This window comes from Gymnogyps californianus, chromosome 9, assembly GCF_018139145.2.
Source record: "Gymnogyps californianus isolate 813 chromosome 9, ASM1813914v2, whole genome shotgun sequence".
Taxonomy (NCBI): domain Eukaryota; kingdom Metazoa; phylum Chordata; class Aves; order Accipitriformes; family Cathartidae; genus Gymnogyps; species Gymnogyps californianus.
This window is the reverse complement of record NC_059479.1, coordinates 18,195,076-18,212,594: the sequence shown is the minus strand read 5'-3', so window position 1 is coordinate 18,212,594 and position 17,519 is coordinate 18,195,076. Positions and strand designations below refer to the sequence as shown.

At 42.9% G+C, this 17,519-nt stretch overlaps 1 protein-coding gene across 1 annotated transcript in view; it reads right to left on the bottom strand.

Annotated features, from left to right (window-relative positions):
* GRIA3 (glutamate ionotropic receptor AMPA type subunit 3) overlaps positions 1 to 14,253 on the bottom strand; it is a 154,948-nt gene extending 140,695 nt beyond the window's left edge. The window contains exons 1-2 of the mRNA XM_050901512.1: positions 14,014 to 14,253; positions 12,955 to 13,113 (exon numbers count right to left, since the gene is read on the bottom strand). Of these exons, the coding sequence (XP_050757469.1) occupies positions 12,955 to 13,113; positions 14,014 to 14,104 (250 nt within the window). The 5' untranslated portion in view covers positions 14,105 to 14,253. The remainder of the gene's footprint in view (positions 1 to 12,954; positions 13,114 to 14,013) is intronic.
* Between the last annotated feature and the right edge of the window lie 3,266 nt (positions 14,254 to 17,519).

Genomic DNA, 17,519 nt, shown 5'->3' with positions numbered 1-17,519 from the left:
TGAACGTTATCTCCTGCAGGAAAATCCGCTAACCACTGGGAATTATTATTAGGTTTTCTACCCTGTTTCACTGGTTAGGAATCACAAGATGCCTGGTGTGTGCTCCAGGGAAAACAGAGAAATGATCAGTTCTCCCAAGGACCTAGAGGTTGGCACTCATCTGCTTCCAGGCAGGATTTGTGCTGCCATGAGACATCACTGCAGGGAGCTCAATACACCACGGGACTGCAGCAATTTCTTTCTTGCAGATACTATGAATGGGAGCCAAAGCTGTTACCTCAGCTCCTTCACACAGTGTAATGCTCCAAAGAAACTCCATCAGATGAGCTCCACAGAAATGCCCAAGCCCTCTGAACAGACTACTGAGCAGGAAGCAACAGCGTATGTGCATATATCCAGGTAACCAAACTGCTGCTGGACCACGTTTAAAAAGTCACATTGTTCCATCTATAGCCATAAACAATCACTTTTCAGTCTTAAAGCCTGTTGCTCAGAAAATTTATATCCTGGCAATTAAAATAATCTTCAAGTTGTAGCATTATCCAGTTTACAAGCTTATTGCTAGTATAATATGAAGGACAATCAGCACACCCAGCCACACCAAGAAAGCATTTCAGTGGGATGTTTCTAGCATAACGGCCGACAGCAAAAACATTAATGGCACCAACTTCTTCAGAAAGAGAACACTCGCTTTCCAGTGGACAAACAGGGGAAGCTCACAAGCCAGTTGGTACGTCTACACCTCTTGAGAAATGAGACAGGCTGTACTGTGGAAGTTGCCTTTGCAAACAGAAAGTCAGTGGCTGTTTTAAAATGAAAGCCTTGATTATATTGTTAAAGTAAAATTGTCTGTAGAACATTCACAGAGAAAAGCCAGCTTTTAAGAATTGGTGAATTTATCAAGCTGCAGATCTTTATTGCTTTGATCATCAATATTTTAAAGTTACTACTTTTTACTCCATATTGGCAATATATCTCTACACACTTGAACTGTAATCATCACAACACAACATAATACACTTCTCTCAGAGATTTAAAGTTGGACTCAGTCACAAAAAACCACCCCAAACAAACTGGGTAGAAGGATGGCTAAACTGGTAAAATGAAGTCTCTCAGTTTCAGGTAAATGATTATGGAGGAGTGTACACTGCTATTAACCTAAAGTCCATAATGAGAGCTTAAATGAACAGTTCTAAGTGGACGCAGGCCTTTGTAAGGGAGCTGCGCTCCTGCAGTTGGCACTAATTGACCCTTTTGCTGGCAGGCTCAGCGGAGAAGGCAGGCAGCAGCGTCTGAACTGCAGGCCCTTCTCTGTCATGCAGAACAAAGTCAAAGTCCTGATTATCCAGGAGGTTTGATCTTAATGCTTTACACTTCCATAGCATCTTTCATCCAGGAAAGAGGCAGGCAGGATAGCAGGGAAGAATCTTAAACTGCTATTGCCCTTCCCACACCCATTTTGCAGAAGGTGGTCTCCTGTCTTTGGAGCTTTCCAATACTTTTTGCAAGTGTACTCCACATGCACTGAATTACACAGCTGAATTTCTGAGAAACTGAAATGATAGATTCATATTTCACACATAGCTTCACCCAGACTTCTTAAAAACACACTTAATAATCGATTTTGATTATGTTATTTCCAAGAAGATTTTAATCCCCTTACAGAGAATGTTGCAATAGATTGAATTCAACCCAGCATACACAAGAAATACACATGGCCGATAAAAGCATTTTTAGAGACCACATAGTAGAAAGGAGGAATCACTAATCCTGCTTGCAATTTTGTCCAGAAAGATGCCATTTTTAAATTCATATGAAGATCCTGATTAAGGCAGACTATTCCAGAGCAGCAGATTCTGGAATCAATTAACAAAACAATTCTTATTAACACAGGGAATCTCCAGACATTACCAAGGAAGCATAGAATCTTTTCAGAAAAGCCCTCAAGGAAAATATACTTTAATATCAAATTGTATCCTCCAGTGTATGCAGAGATTGCCTCAAATCTCAAACGCATCTTATGTGAAACAGGGGCTAGCACTGCAGAACACCACAATAAGAATTTAAGACAGGAAGTGCAGATAATTTATCTGAATAAAGCTTCCAGGAGAATAACTGATTTATGTTGATAATGATCCAAGCTGGAACCTGACCAGGATGCAGGAGTTAGCAGCATCACTACCCACAATAGGTTCACTATTCATGAAAAATAACAGGGTGTTTTTACAGATGAAAACAGGTTAAAATGTTAGCTTTATGCTTCAGCCAAAAGACCCTGTTTTGGCAGAGATCTGTTCTTGAGTTACCTCTAGAGCGACTAAGAAAAAGGTGCCATGTTTTTCAATCAGGACTATCACTATTCATGCAAGCACAGAAGAGACACAATGAGTTAAATTTCACGGAAGAGTCTATGGTCTTTAATGTCACACAGTCTCTATTCATACAAGAATTGCAAAATCCATAAACTGATGCAGAGAGAGAGAGAAAACTAGTGAAAGGTTCACAGCTACAAAAATACATATATTGGGGGAAAGGGAAAAAAGAAAAATTAAAATCTGAAAGTAGAGATGGTATAAGTGACTCCTGCTAAAAGCAAGGTCAGCACTTTCCACTGGATACTATTTGATTTACACTCTTTTGTTTCAATTGAAAAACAAAATCTTTCCTTGGCAGATTCTGCTTTACACAGTCTTATTACAGATACTTCTGAGATACCCAGCATCATTTATAAAGGGACACTTATTACTGCTGAACGTGAACATTTTGTTAAATTTCCCAAAGTTCTAAGAGGAAACATGTGCAACGCTACACAAGGGTGTATTCAGTTAGTTGTTGAAGTCAAGAGCCTGGACAACCTGGATAGTTCTGGAGGAGAGGTGCGCTACTGATTAAGATGCTCTGAGTCTCCCTCGAAGAATCCATTGGCTGTCCTGGACCCACATCCCCCACTTATCCAGAGGCTTAAAGCCAGGAATATCCCATGAGGGACCACTCTGTTTTTACCTTTTACTGGCTTCACTCCTTTAAACTCCCACAGAGCTACTCCAAATTTACCCTGGTGTAAATCAGATCAGAGGAAGACTCCATTATGTATCTTGACTGCCCCTATTTATCTAATGGGATACAAACAGACTTTTTTTCCTTTCTGTTAGGGTAGAACAATGAAGTACTAAAACATTTAGGTCCCAGTGGTCATTGCAGATATGCACAACCATGTATCACAGCTTGCAATTTCTTTTTGTGCTATATAGCACAAAACAACCGGCAGTAAAGCACATCGGATGCATATGAATGCACGTCTTTGAAACAGGACACTGTGGTTGTAGAAACCATCACTACATCTACACTCTGCATGTAGTAAAGCCATACTGGTTCATGCTTTAAACAAAAGCAACCGCTGCACCTGGAGCACCAAACTGGAGTAGTGGCAAACTTCAGGAGGGTTAACTGGTCTCATTTTGATCAATTTTGGGCTTATCTCACTGCCTCTCCAGGTAATAAATTAAATTGCCTGTAGATGGTGTGGAAAGACATACTATACATACTTTAACAGACAAAAATTGTCTATCCATAAAATCCATCACAAGCAGCTTGAACTATATACCCTGAAAAAAGCAGACAGCTTCTTCCAAAACACACTCAAATTTTTTTTCACATCCATCATCTATATGTCATTATAAAAATTGGACAGAACAGGTGCCTTTACGTTGAAAAAGGCAGATTCATGTCTGCAGAAACATCTTGCTAACTCGGATAGGCTTCACCAAATTGTTTCAGTCAAGAAAAAAAAAAAGTACAAAACCCAGAAATCATCATTTCCAAAACAAAACATTTGGCTTCAACTGAAACCGAGTCAATTTTTTGAAGTCTGAAACTATTTTAAAAAGCTTTTATTTTTAATTCTCTAATTTTCTGCTTGATCCCAATCTAATCGTTAAAACCTTTTTGGAACTACATCTGAAATGAAAGACTAGCAAGTCACATAGCTCCCATCATTTCCAATCATATGTGTTTTTTAATTCATGCAGTATGATGTTCTGGGATATACAATCCGTTTCTGAGATGCACAGAACAGCAGTGGGATAATTATGGAGGAACTCGGTCTGAGCTGGCCGAGGCATACAATATAAATACATGAAAACTACCATTAGTCATGAGAATCACTCTGCTGACATGGCTGAAATAGGAAAGAAATAGGATTAGCTGGCATAGGATGACCACATACATTTTTTCTCTTTATTATTATTTTATATTCGTCAAGAAGTTATAAGTAAATAGGCACAAAAAGCAATGTTTTAAAAAGGAAATTCAAAGTAGGATAGCAGATACTATGCTGACTGCTCGCTCATTCAGCGTTTCCTTAGGTCCAACTCCTTTTGATGTACTCCACGATGGTAGTGAAGCCACTCTGGAGATGCTACCTGACCACTGCACAAACACTTCGGAGAAAGATGGTCGAGTACATTAAACTTGCTAGACAATTTATAATCCCCCTAACAGTTTCAATTCAATGCAGGGTTAGACCCTGGGTCATTCCTTTGCAAATCAATGGACACTAATTAGCTCTCATCTAACTGCTGGGAAAAAAGAATGCACATGAACCTGAGTTTTTTGACCATCAGACTTCATTAGAATCCAAACTTGGTGACACAAGTGGTAAAGCCTGAGACAACAAAACCCCTGTAACTGGTAAAAACCAATGTCTTACCATGTTCTCCTGTAGAGAGGCTATGGAAAGTTCATCACTGGAAAAAAACTTAACCAATCATCATTTCTCCCCAAGCCATCTCTCTCCCTGCACCTCCCCCTCAGAAGAAAAACACAAACAACGCCAACGACCAAGATGTTCTAAGGAATTTAGCATACACAGCAGGGTACAAAGACCAATAAAGATGTGTGTCAGGGTGCAGCAACCCCGTGATTCGCAAGACCTGATCCATGTTCACTAAGTGGGCTGCAGCACCTCTCTTGGACTAAGATCTCTGAAATGGAAATCAGACAAAGAAATCATGGAAGGCACCAACCCCTGAAACGCACTACCGCACATCTCTTGGAAAAGCTGGCAGCTGTGAGATACTGATTACAGCACATTCTATAGACCTCACTGGGAGAGATCAACAGGCAACACCGCTTCTAGTAAAGACGGTTCTTTCTCCCACCACTCAAATAAACAGTCTGAGTGTGGGTCAGGTAGGCAACAATTGGGCACATGCTGTGCTGTAGAAGTATGGCCCATACTTATGGTAAAGATCCAGGGTGTGTAGGAGACAAAGAACTTTCCAATATTAAACTTGCTTTCTTTCCAACAGCTTTGCTTATTTCAGGTAAAGAGCTGAAAAGTTCTTCTTTGTGAAGTGATAGATTGGCTTGCTGTGCAGCTTCGACACGCATTCTCCTAGGTCCATCAGTGGGAATGTACGTCTTCTTCTGGCAAGGAGAGCAAATTAGAAAGTGCTAATTTCAATTTATTTTTCAGAAGCATGAAGAGTAGGCTGGTTTTTGGTGGGAGGTTTTTTTGCTTTTTGGTTTTGGTTTTTTTTTTTGTTTGGTTTTGGTTTTTTTTAGGAAGGGAAGTGGAAGAGGTGATCAATAAAATGAAAGAGGCACTGTTAGCCAAAGCTCTCCAAGTTTTTCACTGCAAACAGCCCTGCAATACCTGTCTGATACAGGTAAATTGTATTACCCTTGCATAAGAGATAGCAAAACGGTGCTACCAAAAGTACAAATTGACTTACTCCAAATCATGCTAAGAGCCATCAGAAGACTCCACAATTTCCGAAGTTCAGTTCCTTTACCACATGGGCCGGGTCCAAATGCTTGATGTTTGCATGTGACAGAACTACTGATGGTGAAATCAGCAAGCACCATTACACACATCAGTCCAGGAGAAAGAGGTGTGAAAATACTGAAGTATACATGGAATGAAGTAAGTATGCATGGACTATATACCTTCAGAGAGTGGATATACCTTTCCCAGATACCTGCATATCATTTTAAAGACAGTTCTTGTATTAAAAAGGACTCAAGACAGTGAAGTCACCATGCAGCCCTGCGGTTTTTTTTTTTAAATTCTTGATCAGAATTCAAACATCATATCTGAATAAACTCCAACAAATACAAGCCCAACACAAGGGCACAACCAAGCATCCAAAGGCAATCACGTAACTTACAAGTGGTCTGAAAGTGAACATGTTGTAAATTGTGTTTGAAAAAACCACAAAACTTCCAGCATATCTGAAATGTCCAAATAGTCTCGCAAAATAATCACATACAAGTGACCAGATAGGTCGCTCCATTCCAGCAGAAGAGTGCTCACCTGGGCTATTACCCAATTCTAGGAGAGCAATTCACCCTTTTTACAAGTGCCTGGGCAAGTTATCCGCAGTGCAGTGTCCCTGCAGGTTGATCCTCATGCATAAGGGCTTCTGTGCCTCCTGTGAAGTGTATGTGTGAGGGCTGCACGTTGCCACTCGCTATTTCAGAAGCAGTTAAGATGATAAAACAGACCCAGCGCCACAAACACCATAAGGAGGATATGCAGGAACGACTGCTAGGTGGATTCATTGACATAACTTGTTCCTACATTCACTTTTCCTCTTTACACAGAAACCTTATCACCTGTTTCTCTCTTGCTCTGTGTATATATGATAGTTTTACCCCTAATAATTACATCTTGGCGAGATCCACTAAAAAGGCACGCGCTGCCTTTGAATGTTTCACATATAGCTACACACTGATAAATGAACTCTGCATTTCTGGTGCTATAGAAATATCTTCAAACTTCCCGATACAGTCAGACTAGCGTACATGAAGCTGTGTGATAGCTATTAGTGTCCACACTGCAATGACTACAAACAGCCAAACATGAGCGTCTGCTTTGGAGTCTTCATTGGATGACCGCACATGAAAAACTCCAAGATGATTTCGAGTTTGAGGTTTCTAGAGCATCTGATATTCTGAAGATCAACAATGATATAAAGCAGGTGATATAGCAGAGGCAAGCACGTCTCTGCCTCTGATGGGAAATGTAACACATACACATTTAGAAGAAAAAGAATCCCTATGGATGAAATCTGGAAATTGCTTCACTGCAGCAATCATCACACAGTTTCATAGAAACTGGTTTGATCTAGATCAATCATTTTTGTATTTCTGTTTTTAGATCACCACATTGTTCCAGTGGAGGTACAAGCCCCTGTATAGCAAACCTCATGACAACAGGTATAGAGTTTTTAGGCTGCTTTATGAGCTCCCTTAGAAAGGGAGCCATGGCCTTCCAGTGATCTATACTTTACAGCAGCATAGAAAGTACTGATCTTAGGCTGCAACTTAAATGGCCAATACAAATTCAACATAAACATCTTCCTCACAATAAATGAACATGAGTTTTCAATTATATGGTTTGCCTTGGTTTGAAACTGAACTATGAAACCAAACTGTTGCTGCTTTAAAAATAACATGTTCTAAAACATTTTAAGGATGCCTAACTAAATCAAAATTAGCATTCCAAAATTGGTAATGACAAAATATGTACTTTAAATGGAAAAATGTTAAATTGCTGGATTGTGACAATAAAGAATCATTCAAGATAACATCAGCTCCCTCATTTCACACCCTCTTGCATAACAGTCCTACACTTGCAGTAGGGCGGCCTCCCACCTCCCAGACACTGAACACAGCGAACCCAGAGGAAAGAAACCCACTGTTTTCTGTAGCTCTTGGACAAGCTCCCGAGTCAGCCTTCAACAAAACTGTGTTTTTTTGTTGTTGTTAAAAGCTACTGTCACATGCTTGTTTCCCATCATGGCATCTCCATTTCCTCCCAGAGATAAACTACAGCTGTTAGACATTTTATTGGAATGTGTAGTTAATCAGCAGCTCTCCAACCCATGCCAACAGCCTCATGGGTCCTCCAGGCCCAGTGCTACACAGAAAAAGTGAACAATTTCATCTCTGCATCTGCAGAAAATCTTTCCGCAACTGAACAAGTAAATGGCGCTCTTCATCGTGCTTTACTCGTCATTCATTTGGTGAACTCAGAGTTTCTCAAAAAGTGTCCATTTGTATAAGATTTTTTTCCCACCTCTACAGTGTGAGTTAAATGGAACGCTAACATCTAAACAGTATGTTAATGCTATGTATGCAGCAGAGGAAGAGAGAAAGGAGAGTCAGCTTATTTTAAAATTAATGTAAGAAATAATAAAACGTACTTGAAAGCAGTACGGTTCCTTCTGCTAACACTGAGATCACATTCAGCTTAACGACAAATCATTTGCTCTGCCATGAAGTGGAAACACACTTCAGTTGGAACACACCCTTCACCTTTCAACCTAGCCCAATATTGCAAAAGCTTTGACCCCTAAACTAAAGCCAGATGATTTTCTTTGTCACACAGCAGTAACACACAATACTTGAGCACGTTCTGCAGCATGAAAGGCATTTTCAGGGATCTGCAATGAGTAGAGTTGTGTAGAAAGCACAGTTCCAGGTGTTTTACGACAGAATGCTGTGAGAAACCACAGTGCATTCCTTATTGGGAGAGTGAGGCACCTACCCTGCAGTCTCTACTCACGCAAAACCACCAGTACACGGCCCAAACTTGGCAAGACTTTCAGCGAGACATGCTCATGCTTTTGGCAGAAGGGAGCTGACCACTTTCAGCATCAGTGTCCTTTGCCAGCTGGCCAAAGAGTACACAGATGCAAGGGAAGCAAATTATCTGCCCGCTGGCAAAAAGAAATGCTGAGCAGCACCTAAGGAAAAAGTGTGTATGTGTGTGCACGTGCACAAGTGAGTATGCATGTGAGCACATATATGTATGCAGCTGTGCTTTGGGAAAGGGAGTAATACAGTTAAACTGGAAAAGTTGTCTGCTACTAGCCCTGTGGTATCATTTTCTGCAACATTCGCACAATAACAAACAGGCACTTTTTCCATTAAAATCTTCCAAGCTGAATTTTAAAGATTAAACACAAGCACTGCAAGGATGCTCAACAAAAATTTTCTAAGAAAGTCTGAAATCAGACCCCTTCAAGAAACTGTTCATACAATCACTTACAGGATTTTAGCAACTTAAGGTAAGCATGTCATTGTATCCTCCCTCTTTTTTTGGTCTCTTAAAGAACGAGTGCCTGTGGAAAAAAACACTACACATCAACATTTGGTAAAATATAAATAGCATTCTGGGTTCAGAAGATATATAAGAAATGACTCAGAAAAATTAACGGGACAAGAATTTGCAGCTGACAGGTTAGGTTTAGCTGAGAGAGGGAATCTGCCTGTAGATTAATTAGATTCTGCAATCACAGCCCCTTTTCACCCGTACACATCCCACCACTATCATTACATGATCAACAGATTTTAATGAAAACTAATGCTTTCTTTTGAGAAATTCCATGGGGACTACGTATAAGGTTGAGTTTACTTTTCTAAATATTTCTTGAAAATTGCACATAACGCAAGTGCACATTTGTTGGCTGTAAAGGTGTACAACAGAAATTTTTTGCAATGACAGTGCAGAGAGGGAATATGAGATCTGTGTGCTAATGAGCTGACACTGCAGAGGCTAGAGCAGTGTTAGTATAGTGCACTACAAGTGCAGAGCAGAAAGACATACGCGAGTTATTTCTAGGGAATATGAGCTACAGAACTGTACGCATAATTCAATGTTAATACTAACATCCTTCTTCAGAGGTTATAAGAAAAGCATGAAACACGCTTCAGTGATGAATTTATACATTTGTTATATTCATATTACTCTGAAAAAGCCAGCTCACTCCCTACATGAGCATTTTTGAAGAAAATATAACATCCATGTTTTACTTGATTTTATTCATTCACAGGTCAAGTTAACTTTCTTCCTTTCTGTTTTTTCTGATGGCAAAAAGCTGCATATTTTAAAAGCTGTAATAAATCCCCCCCAGAGCCAACTGATAAACTTCAGTTCACCTTTAAATACACTGGAATTTTCATCTGTGTTTGCATATGCTCTCTGTTAAGGTATCATAGAGCTAAATAAATTGGTGGGCAGATAAATACAGAGTGGATGAACCCTGTATGCATGCGTGTAAATTAAATATACAGAGAGGGGCTCGGTGCTAGCAGTGAAGCAGGGAATACATGTACATAAATTGGATTATGCATCATTTAACTGAAAAAGGAATGAGAGGGAGGGGCTTAGGGCAGGAATTTTCTTTTGCTTCTAAACAAGTTTGTTCCCATGTTGGGATATTGCCAAATCAGCCCTACCAGAGGTGGGCTTTTTATCTCTGGCTCACGAGAATACTTCAGAAGAGATTTTTTTTTTTCTCCTGCCTCTGGAATGCACCAGATTGCACCAAGCGGGATGTGCAGCTGTACAGTAAGAACATAAGTCTTTCCGGAGCAGAGCCTCCCTCAATTCCCGCACACATGAACACTTACTACAGTCACTATCATATAAATCAAAGCAAAGGAGAATGAAAGGTATTACTTTATGGATACTGACTAGTACAGGCACTAGGCTCAAGCTTCACATGCTACTTTCTCCCATTTCCCTTCAGTTTCTTTACCCATCCCACCACAAAGTCAGTCACAGTCTCCCTCTCCAGTGAAGGCAGTCAGAGTCACTGCAGGTTTCTCTCCTGTGGATCCCTGCCAATTGCAAATATTGATCAAACGCCTGTGACAGCACTGGAGACAATTTATGCTTATCTCCAAGAGAAGTAAAAATGTGGAAAGAATTCCTTCATGGATATGGCAGCACGCTGAAATTATCTGCCACTCCACTGGGAAGTGAGGATATGATTAAGGGTACTTAGGCCAGAATGTTTTACATGTTAGCCAGGTAGTGTGAGGAGCTGTTAGTTCATCCTAACACATCGATATGTACGAGCATTCTGACTTTCAAAGATAATTGCTTCCAGATCCAGAAAGAGCAACTGTTCTTCTATTTTTTTTTTTTTTTAATTTTATTTTGAGCTACTGAGACCTACATGACTGGTGACTTGGACTCACCATATTCTTTTCCTACCAACAGTATTACCAGATGGTTGACATAGCTATGGACAAGGTCACCTTTGCATTTTCTTTCTTCTGTTTCTTTTCTCACATCTTCTATTTTTAAATGGGTTACTGTAGGTTGGTTTTCGCTGGTCTAAGGTTTCTCCAGAGATTTAAGTTTTCCCAATTTTACTACACTGGTAATATGTGTGTTGGAACATGCAGCCCTATACTACAGAAAACCATCTCATCTTACTAAAATCGCCACAGCTTTCACTAAGCAATGACAAAAATCATTAGATTTCAGAAGATGAGAAGCACACTGACTAAATAATACATTGACTGCCTCTGAACAAGCGTGTGGTTCACTTGTCTTGGTGGGCTCTGTAAAGAAGTGCTGTCAGAACTTTTAAAAAACAATTAATAATTAATCACCCAAGCAGTTTAATGTATTTAGTTTAAATCCATATAATTGATATTTAGGAAACTATGTTTGAGATGCCGCCTCTTGAAGGGATTACGCTGATTAAGGATTAATAGTCTGATGTTTGTTGTAAGAGCTGTTGAGGCTGGACAGGAGTAGTAAAATAAGATACAAAGTACAGACATGCTTTTCTCTACCATTTTTTTCCACTTTACCAAATATTTTTATTGGATATTATATAATTAACCCCCCCGCAAAAGTTTTAAAGGTCCAAATTCAAAGCCCTTTAAAAAGTGTAATGCTGCACTAGCAAGAAGCAGTCACATGGGGGATATGTTAGAATATCAATCCAAAATTTGTCCAAATATTTCCTTATTGTGTATTTTCTAACCATCAACTTTCTCAGAAAATACCCAAAATCCTAGAAGAATAAAATATCTACTTGTTCAGCCTTCCGATTATACAGCGTGGGACAGGAATATAAGAACATCCTATTCCCAACAAACAAAAAATTAAAGAAGATACTCAAAACATGACATTGTTTTAAAGCAAGAGATACTAGTTTTCTGTACTCCAATACTTCATTATTTTAGTACAATGCTTCCTCTCTGAACACTTTATACTGTATGCAAACAGGAATCCTGTTCATAACACAAAGTTAGTACATTACATTCAGAGATCCTTTAGATCATGTACAGATGTATTTCTGTATACTGCGAAGTGCATGCAACTACCTCACAGGAAGACTCCATTCATTTTCAAAGGTTTACAATAAAAACTGTATACAGCTGAATTTGGACACATCAGTAAAACAAATATTCAGGAGCTACTATCGGTAAAGGAATGCTTTTTTAAATGCAGAACACGCACCAGTCTTTCAGAAAGAGATTTCGCATTTTAACACCACATTAACACTACTCAAAGTTCTATTTTGCTGCTTCTGTTAATAAAGGCTCGAATTATATGTACGCACTGTTTGTGCAGAGCTATTTCTCATAACGCTAAGCGTTCTGATTCCATTTTCTCTCCCCTCAGCTCTAACGGTATTTGCCAGTTTATAGTCTCCTCAGCTTTTAACAGGACTTTCACTGTAAGAAAACAACCCAGTATTTCAGGGCAAAGGAGGCAAGTAAGCCCCTCTAGCTTTGTCCCCTCAAGGTCACTTGTAAACAGCTGTTTCTGTTTTATTCCTACATGGTATTATTTGCAAATTATGCTGTTTCACACGGCTAGGTTGTAGCCTCAACAGAAAAGGGATGTTACTTCAGCGGCAATTCACTGATCAGACAGCTACATAGCGCTGCTATATAAATAACATGGTTGTTTTTCTGGAAAACAAAACTAAAGGGGTGAAAAGAAGTGGTGAGAGAACTTTCCCTAAGGTATTATTCAACCATATAATGCTACCAATCTACTAAACCTCATGTCAGTACACACATTTGTTGCACTATATTGTATGAACAAGAACTCTAGGCTACCAGGGAGAAATTGAATGTAAGGATAGATAACAAATAAATATTTTTTTTTTAAAAAAGCATGTATTTACTTACAAGCATTTGTCACTGAAAAACTGTTGGAAGAGTCCAAGTGATCTACATGATAGTTCAAATGGAAGGGCTTTTCTGTGGTATTTTGGTTTGTGTTGTATAACTGCACAGCAAATCGAAATGCACTGTGCTCCTGAACAGTGTTCCTCATGAAAAGTCCACCTAGGACAGAAAAAAAAAGAAAAAAGGGAAAAGAGATTTCAGAACGAATTTTGAGGAAAAACAGCGGCAATAAGTTACATGTACATACTGCACATCTCAGGAAAGAATGAACAGGAGCAGGCTGAGCCTGAGCACATAATTCTGACAGAGCGTGCACATGAAATACATACTCCAAGTCCAAAGTTAGGCTTTTAAAGCCATACATCACATCCAGGTGCCGCCTGAGCAATTGGGAGTCACTGGGAGCTGCAGGTGCACCTTGAAAACCAGGCCACTTATACACAGATGCCCACAGGCAGATTTAAAAGTCTAACTTGGAGGACTGTGGCTCCTAAATTATCTCCAGACTACCCAGATAACGTCTCTGTAGAGTTATTTGCTAAGGACACGGGTGGCGTGCAGCATGGCAAACGTGCGGTTTTAAACGGTCTGGTGGAGAACACGCACAGCTGAGCACTGCTCCAAGGGAACGGCAGGGAAAAAACCCAAGTTTCACTCGCATGCCCTCAGCCTCACGGCTCATCGGCCCCAGGTTTAGGGCACGTCGTTACAGATTCACGCCGCTACTCTCCCACATCATTTGCGACATGGGATGCGCTGCTTCAGGGCACGATTCCGCATGAGCACGGACCAAACCCTCCCGCCGTTCCTGAGGTGAATGGACAGCGCAGCAGCCCGGCACCGCTCGCAGCCGCCCGCCGGCGCAGCCCAGGCACCGTTCCTGCCTCTCGCTCACAACAACGGGAAGGAGCCGGAGCGGGGCTGGCCCCGAGAGCGGCCGTGCCCCTACCCGGCGGCGCCCGGGCTCGCCCCCCGCCGCCCCCCGCTCGCCCTCCGCACAACTTCCCCTCGGCTGGCGGGGGGGAAGAAGCGGGTCGCGGTGCCGCGGCGGGCGCTTACCTATACTGATGGTGTTGGGGAACCCTGCCAGAGCCTCCCCCAGCAGCCCCGCCAGCAGCAGCAGGAGGGTCCGGGGCGCGCTCTGCCCCATTTTCTTCAGCCCCTGCGGTTCAGCCCCTAAAACGAAACTGGCGGCACAGGCATGGGCGCAACTGGAGACTCGGAGTAGTGTCAATGGTGGTGGCGATGCTGGCGGAGGTAGTGGGGAGGATGGTCCCCCTCCTTTCTTCCCTTCTTCTTTTTTTTTTTTTTTCTTCTTCCCCAAATCCCTCTCCTCTTGTCTTCACCCCAGCCTGGGAGGGCTCATTGGCTGCGAGGTTGCCTTTCTCCCCCCTTCTCCAGCAGCCCCCCCCAGCGCAGGGACTTCCCCCAAAGATGGTGGGTAGCGGAGCCGGCGAGGCTGCTCCGCCCGGGCCGGGAGGGGGTTATCGATCAAACTTGGCGTGAGGCGGGCTGGCAGCCGCTCGGCTCGGCCCGCCCGCCTGCCCAGCCCCGGCGCTGGCGTCTCCCGGCCGCGGCGGCGGCGGCGGCAGCGCTCGGGGCTGCGGTCGGAGGGAGCTCGGCGGCCTCACGTGGGCCGGCCCCCGGGCTGCAGCTGGCCCCTTTAAAGCTGCATCGCCTCGGTGTGTGTGTGCGAGTGCGTGTGTGAGTGCGGTGCGGGCGGCTGTCTGCGGGCGGGGGAGGGGCGGGGAGCCGAGCCGGAGCCGGCAGAGGAGGGCGGGGGGTGTGAGGGGGGGATGCGGCCGGGGTCCTGCCCGCGCCCGGCGGCGGGGCAGGGCCGGGGAAGGCGGGCGCTGCAGGCGCCTCAGGGCCGGGGGCCGAAAGGCGGCAGAGGCCCCGTGAGGGCTGGGGCAGCCGGGTGCCGCCGGGCCTGCCCCTCGGCGGGCGGAGGACGGCGCCCGAGGTGCGGGGGCGGCCGGGGGCGAGGGCCGCCTGAGGGGAGAGGGCTGGCGGGGAGGCGGGAGCGTGGGGGCTGCCGGAGGGAGGGCTGGAAAAGGCAACAGGGCAGCCAGCAAGGAGCGCGAAGGGACGATGCACTTGCCCAGAGGGGCTGCCTGCTCTGCGCCCGAGTTCTCCCCATCGCTCCTGCTAACGCCTGAGGGGGGAGGCTCCCGCATTCATCTGCCCACAGTGCCATGAAGTGAAGAAAGACAAGGACGAGTTTATCCCACACAAGGGAATATGAGGTCCTTCCCAGCCTCCTCTAAAGGAAGGAAATCCAACAAAGTCTCCCTGTTTCATCCCTTATGCTGGAAAAAGACAGACAGGGAACATCTCTGTCAGATGCTGTGTTGCCCCAGCACAGAGCACAAAGCATGGCCTACGCGATGGCCGCAGGGGAGCAGGCAGGCGGGTGTTGGACATCCTGTGTACCTCTCTGCTACCCACCTCTTGGCTGAGCACCAATCTTGATATGCCCCTGGCCTGCACATCCATAGGGAGCTATTGTGCTTCTGCTTGAAGCTTGGTTCTCTGAAGGGTTGATCTTGCACCTGTCTCCTTGACACCTCGCTATATGGATTCTGCAGCTCTTTTCTCTGTTTGCTGCTTTGAGGCTCACAAAACTGTACAAAATGGAGACAGAGAAGAGATATTAGGTCACCTAGTCCATCTCATAGGTCCAGGGAAGATCGTTCTTCACTTAATGTTTCCTTTTCCTCTGATTTGAGCAGGTCACTTTCCGTTGGTCCTACTTTGCTTTCTTTTTTTTTCTTAATCTCAGACTCTGGTGTTCTTTGGGTCTATGTTCAGTTGAGGTAGGCATAATATCAAAGCAGTTGGCTTTGCAGTTGCAAAATAATCAACCAGTGCCACTGGCTGTAGCGTCCTGTAAATACTCGAGATGTAAGATGGTGGCAGATTACTGCACATATGCTAATGAATAACATCAGAGATTCAAACCACTACTCTTGAAGGAAGCCAAAGGCACAGGTGAAGAACAGAGCATCACATTCATGATGCAGGAGCATAACATATGCCTTCAGCAGCATATGTGCGACTCCTACTTCTAGGAGCATGCATTGGTTGCTGCATGTTGTGTGTTGCTTTATGAGAATCTTGCCCGGAAGATGAAGTCTGTTCCAGTTCAGGCAGGGGTAGGGATCAGGCTGGGGTGGCTGGTAAAGTTCCCTGTTTAGACTGAGATGGCAGTTGTCACTTTATCTCTCTATTTAAAGAAATGGTTACCTGTATGGATAGGTGGGGTATAAAGTCCATCTTTATAGCACTCCTCAAGCTCAAAGCACTCACAAATATTGCTTGTGAATTCCTGTAAATGTCCCCATGAAGCATGATTGTATTCTTCTCTTACAGATATAAAAACTTAAAAATCAAGGAAAGCAACTGGCCCAGCTCACCTAGGCAGGAAGTTTCAGACCCAGAATTAAGATCATGAGCAACAGCCCGGCTTCACTGTAGAGCACTCTTCTCTCAAATGTCCTTTGGGTAAGCATAGCAGATCTGAAAGCTATAGACAGGTACGTGAAGTTTAGACATTCAAGGTAGTTGTGAAAAGCATGTTCCTACAGGCAAATAATTTCTCTTTCTGATTGCAAACTACTTATCTTTCCCCATTCTACCCACCTCTGGCCCATTCCTAACATATTCTCCACAAATTTCTGCTGTCCTCATTTTTTGTGTCCTTTCCTAGTGGCCCTACTTTCTTCCTGTTCACTTGCTCTCACAAAGTTCTCTCCATCCCTGCAGCTGTGTATTCCAGGCTGACTGCCACCTGCCACGCTGACAGCTGACGATGTAGTGAAAAAATTAGGAAAGAAATTATGTTTAACATTATAGATGTTAGAACAAGAGAAGAGATAAAATAGGCATGAATGAAGGTGGCATGTGTCAGAATCTCATTTTCATACACAGCCAGTAGGGTGGGTACCTCATCTCAAATAAAATGGTGCTTCACAGCCTCATCTCAAAATGGAGAGTCTTGTTATAATCCAAAATATATCTGTGCTGAGACAAATAAATTTCCATTATCACTCACATTTTTCCTCCTGAAGCCCCTAATATGCATGTTGTTATTATTATTAGCATTTTCAATATGCACTTTGCTTTTTTGCTTAGGCGGTTAGTCTCATGGTACTATTTGCAGATACAAATGGTACAGCAGCCGTCCCATACAGATTTTGGAGAAACCCAAAGAGACCCCATCCCAGTTTATCTTTCTTACAGCAAACCCAGTGTGTCCTAGGACAAAATGGTAGGAGATTAGTTGGTTTTATGTGGATATTAATGCCAGGCAAATAGTTTATATACTTTGCTAGGGATGCTCAGTGACTCGAGTTAATGAGTTCCATGGTAACTGAGGTCATACCAGATGCTTTCCTAAACATTCCCTAACTAAATACAACCAAGATTTTGTAGGATAATCAGAGCTTCGTGTTCTGGGACACTAGGGGATTCTGAGTACTATCTACCTGAGCAGGAGGAGGTAATGATTTATAATTAGCTAATGTGTTCTCATTGTAATTCTAATAGTGGATCAGAAAAATGCT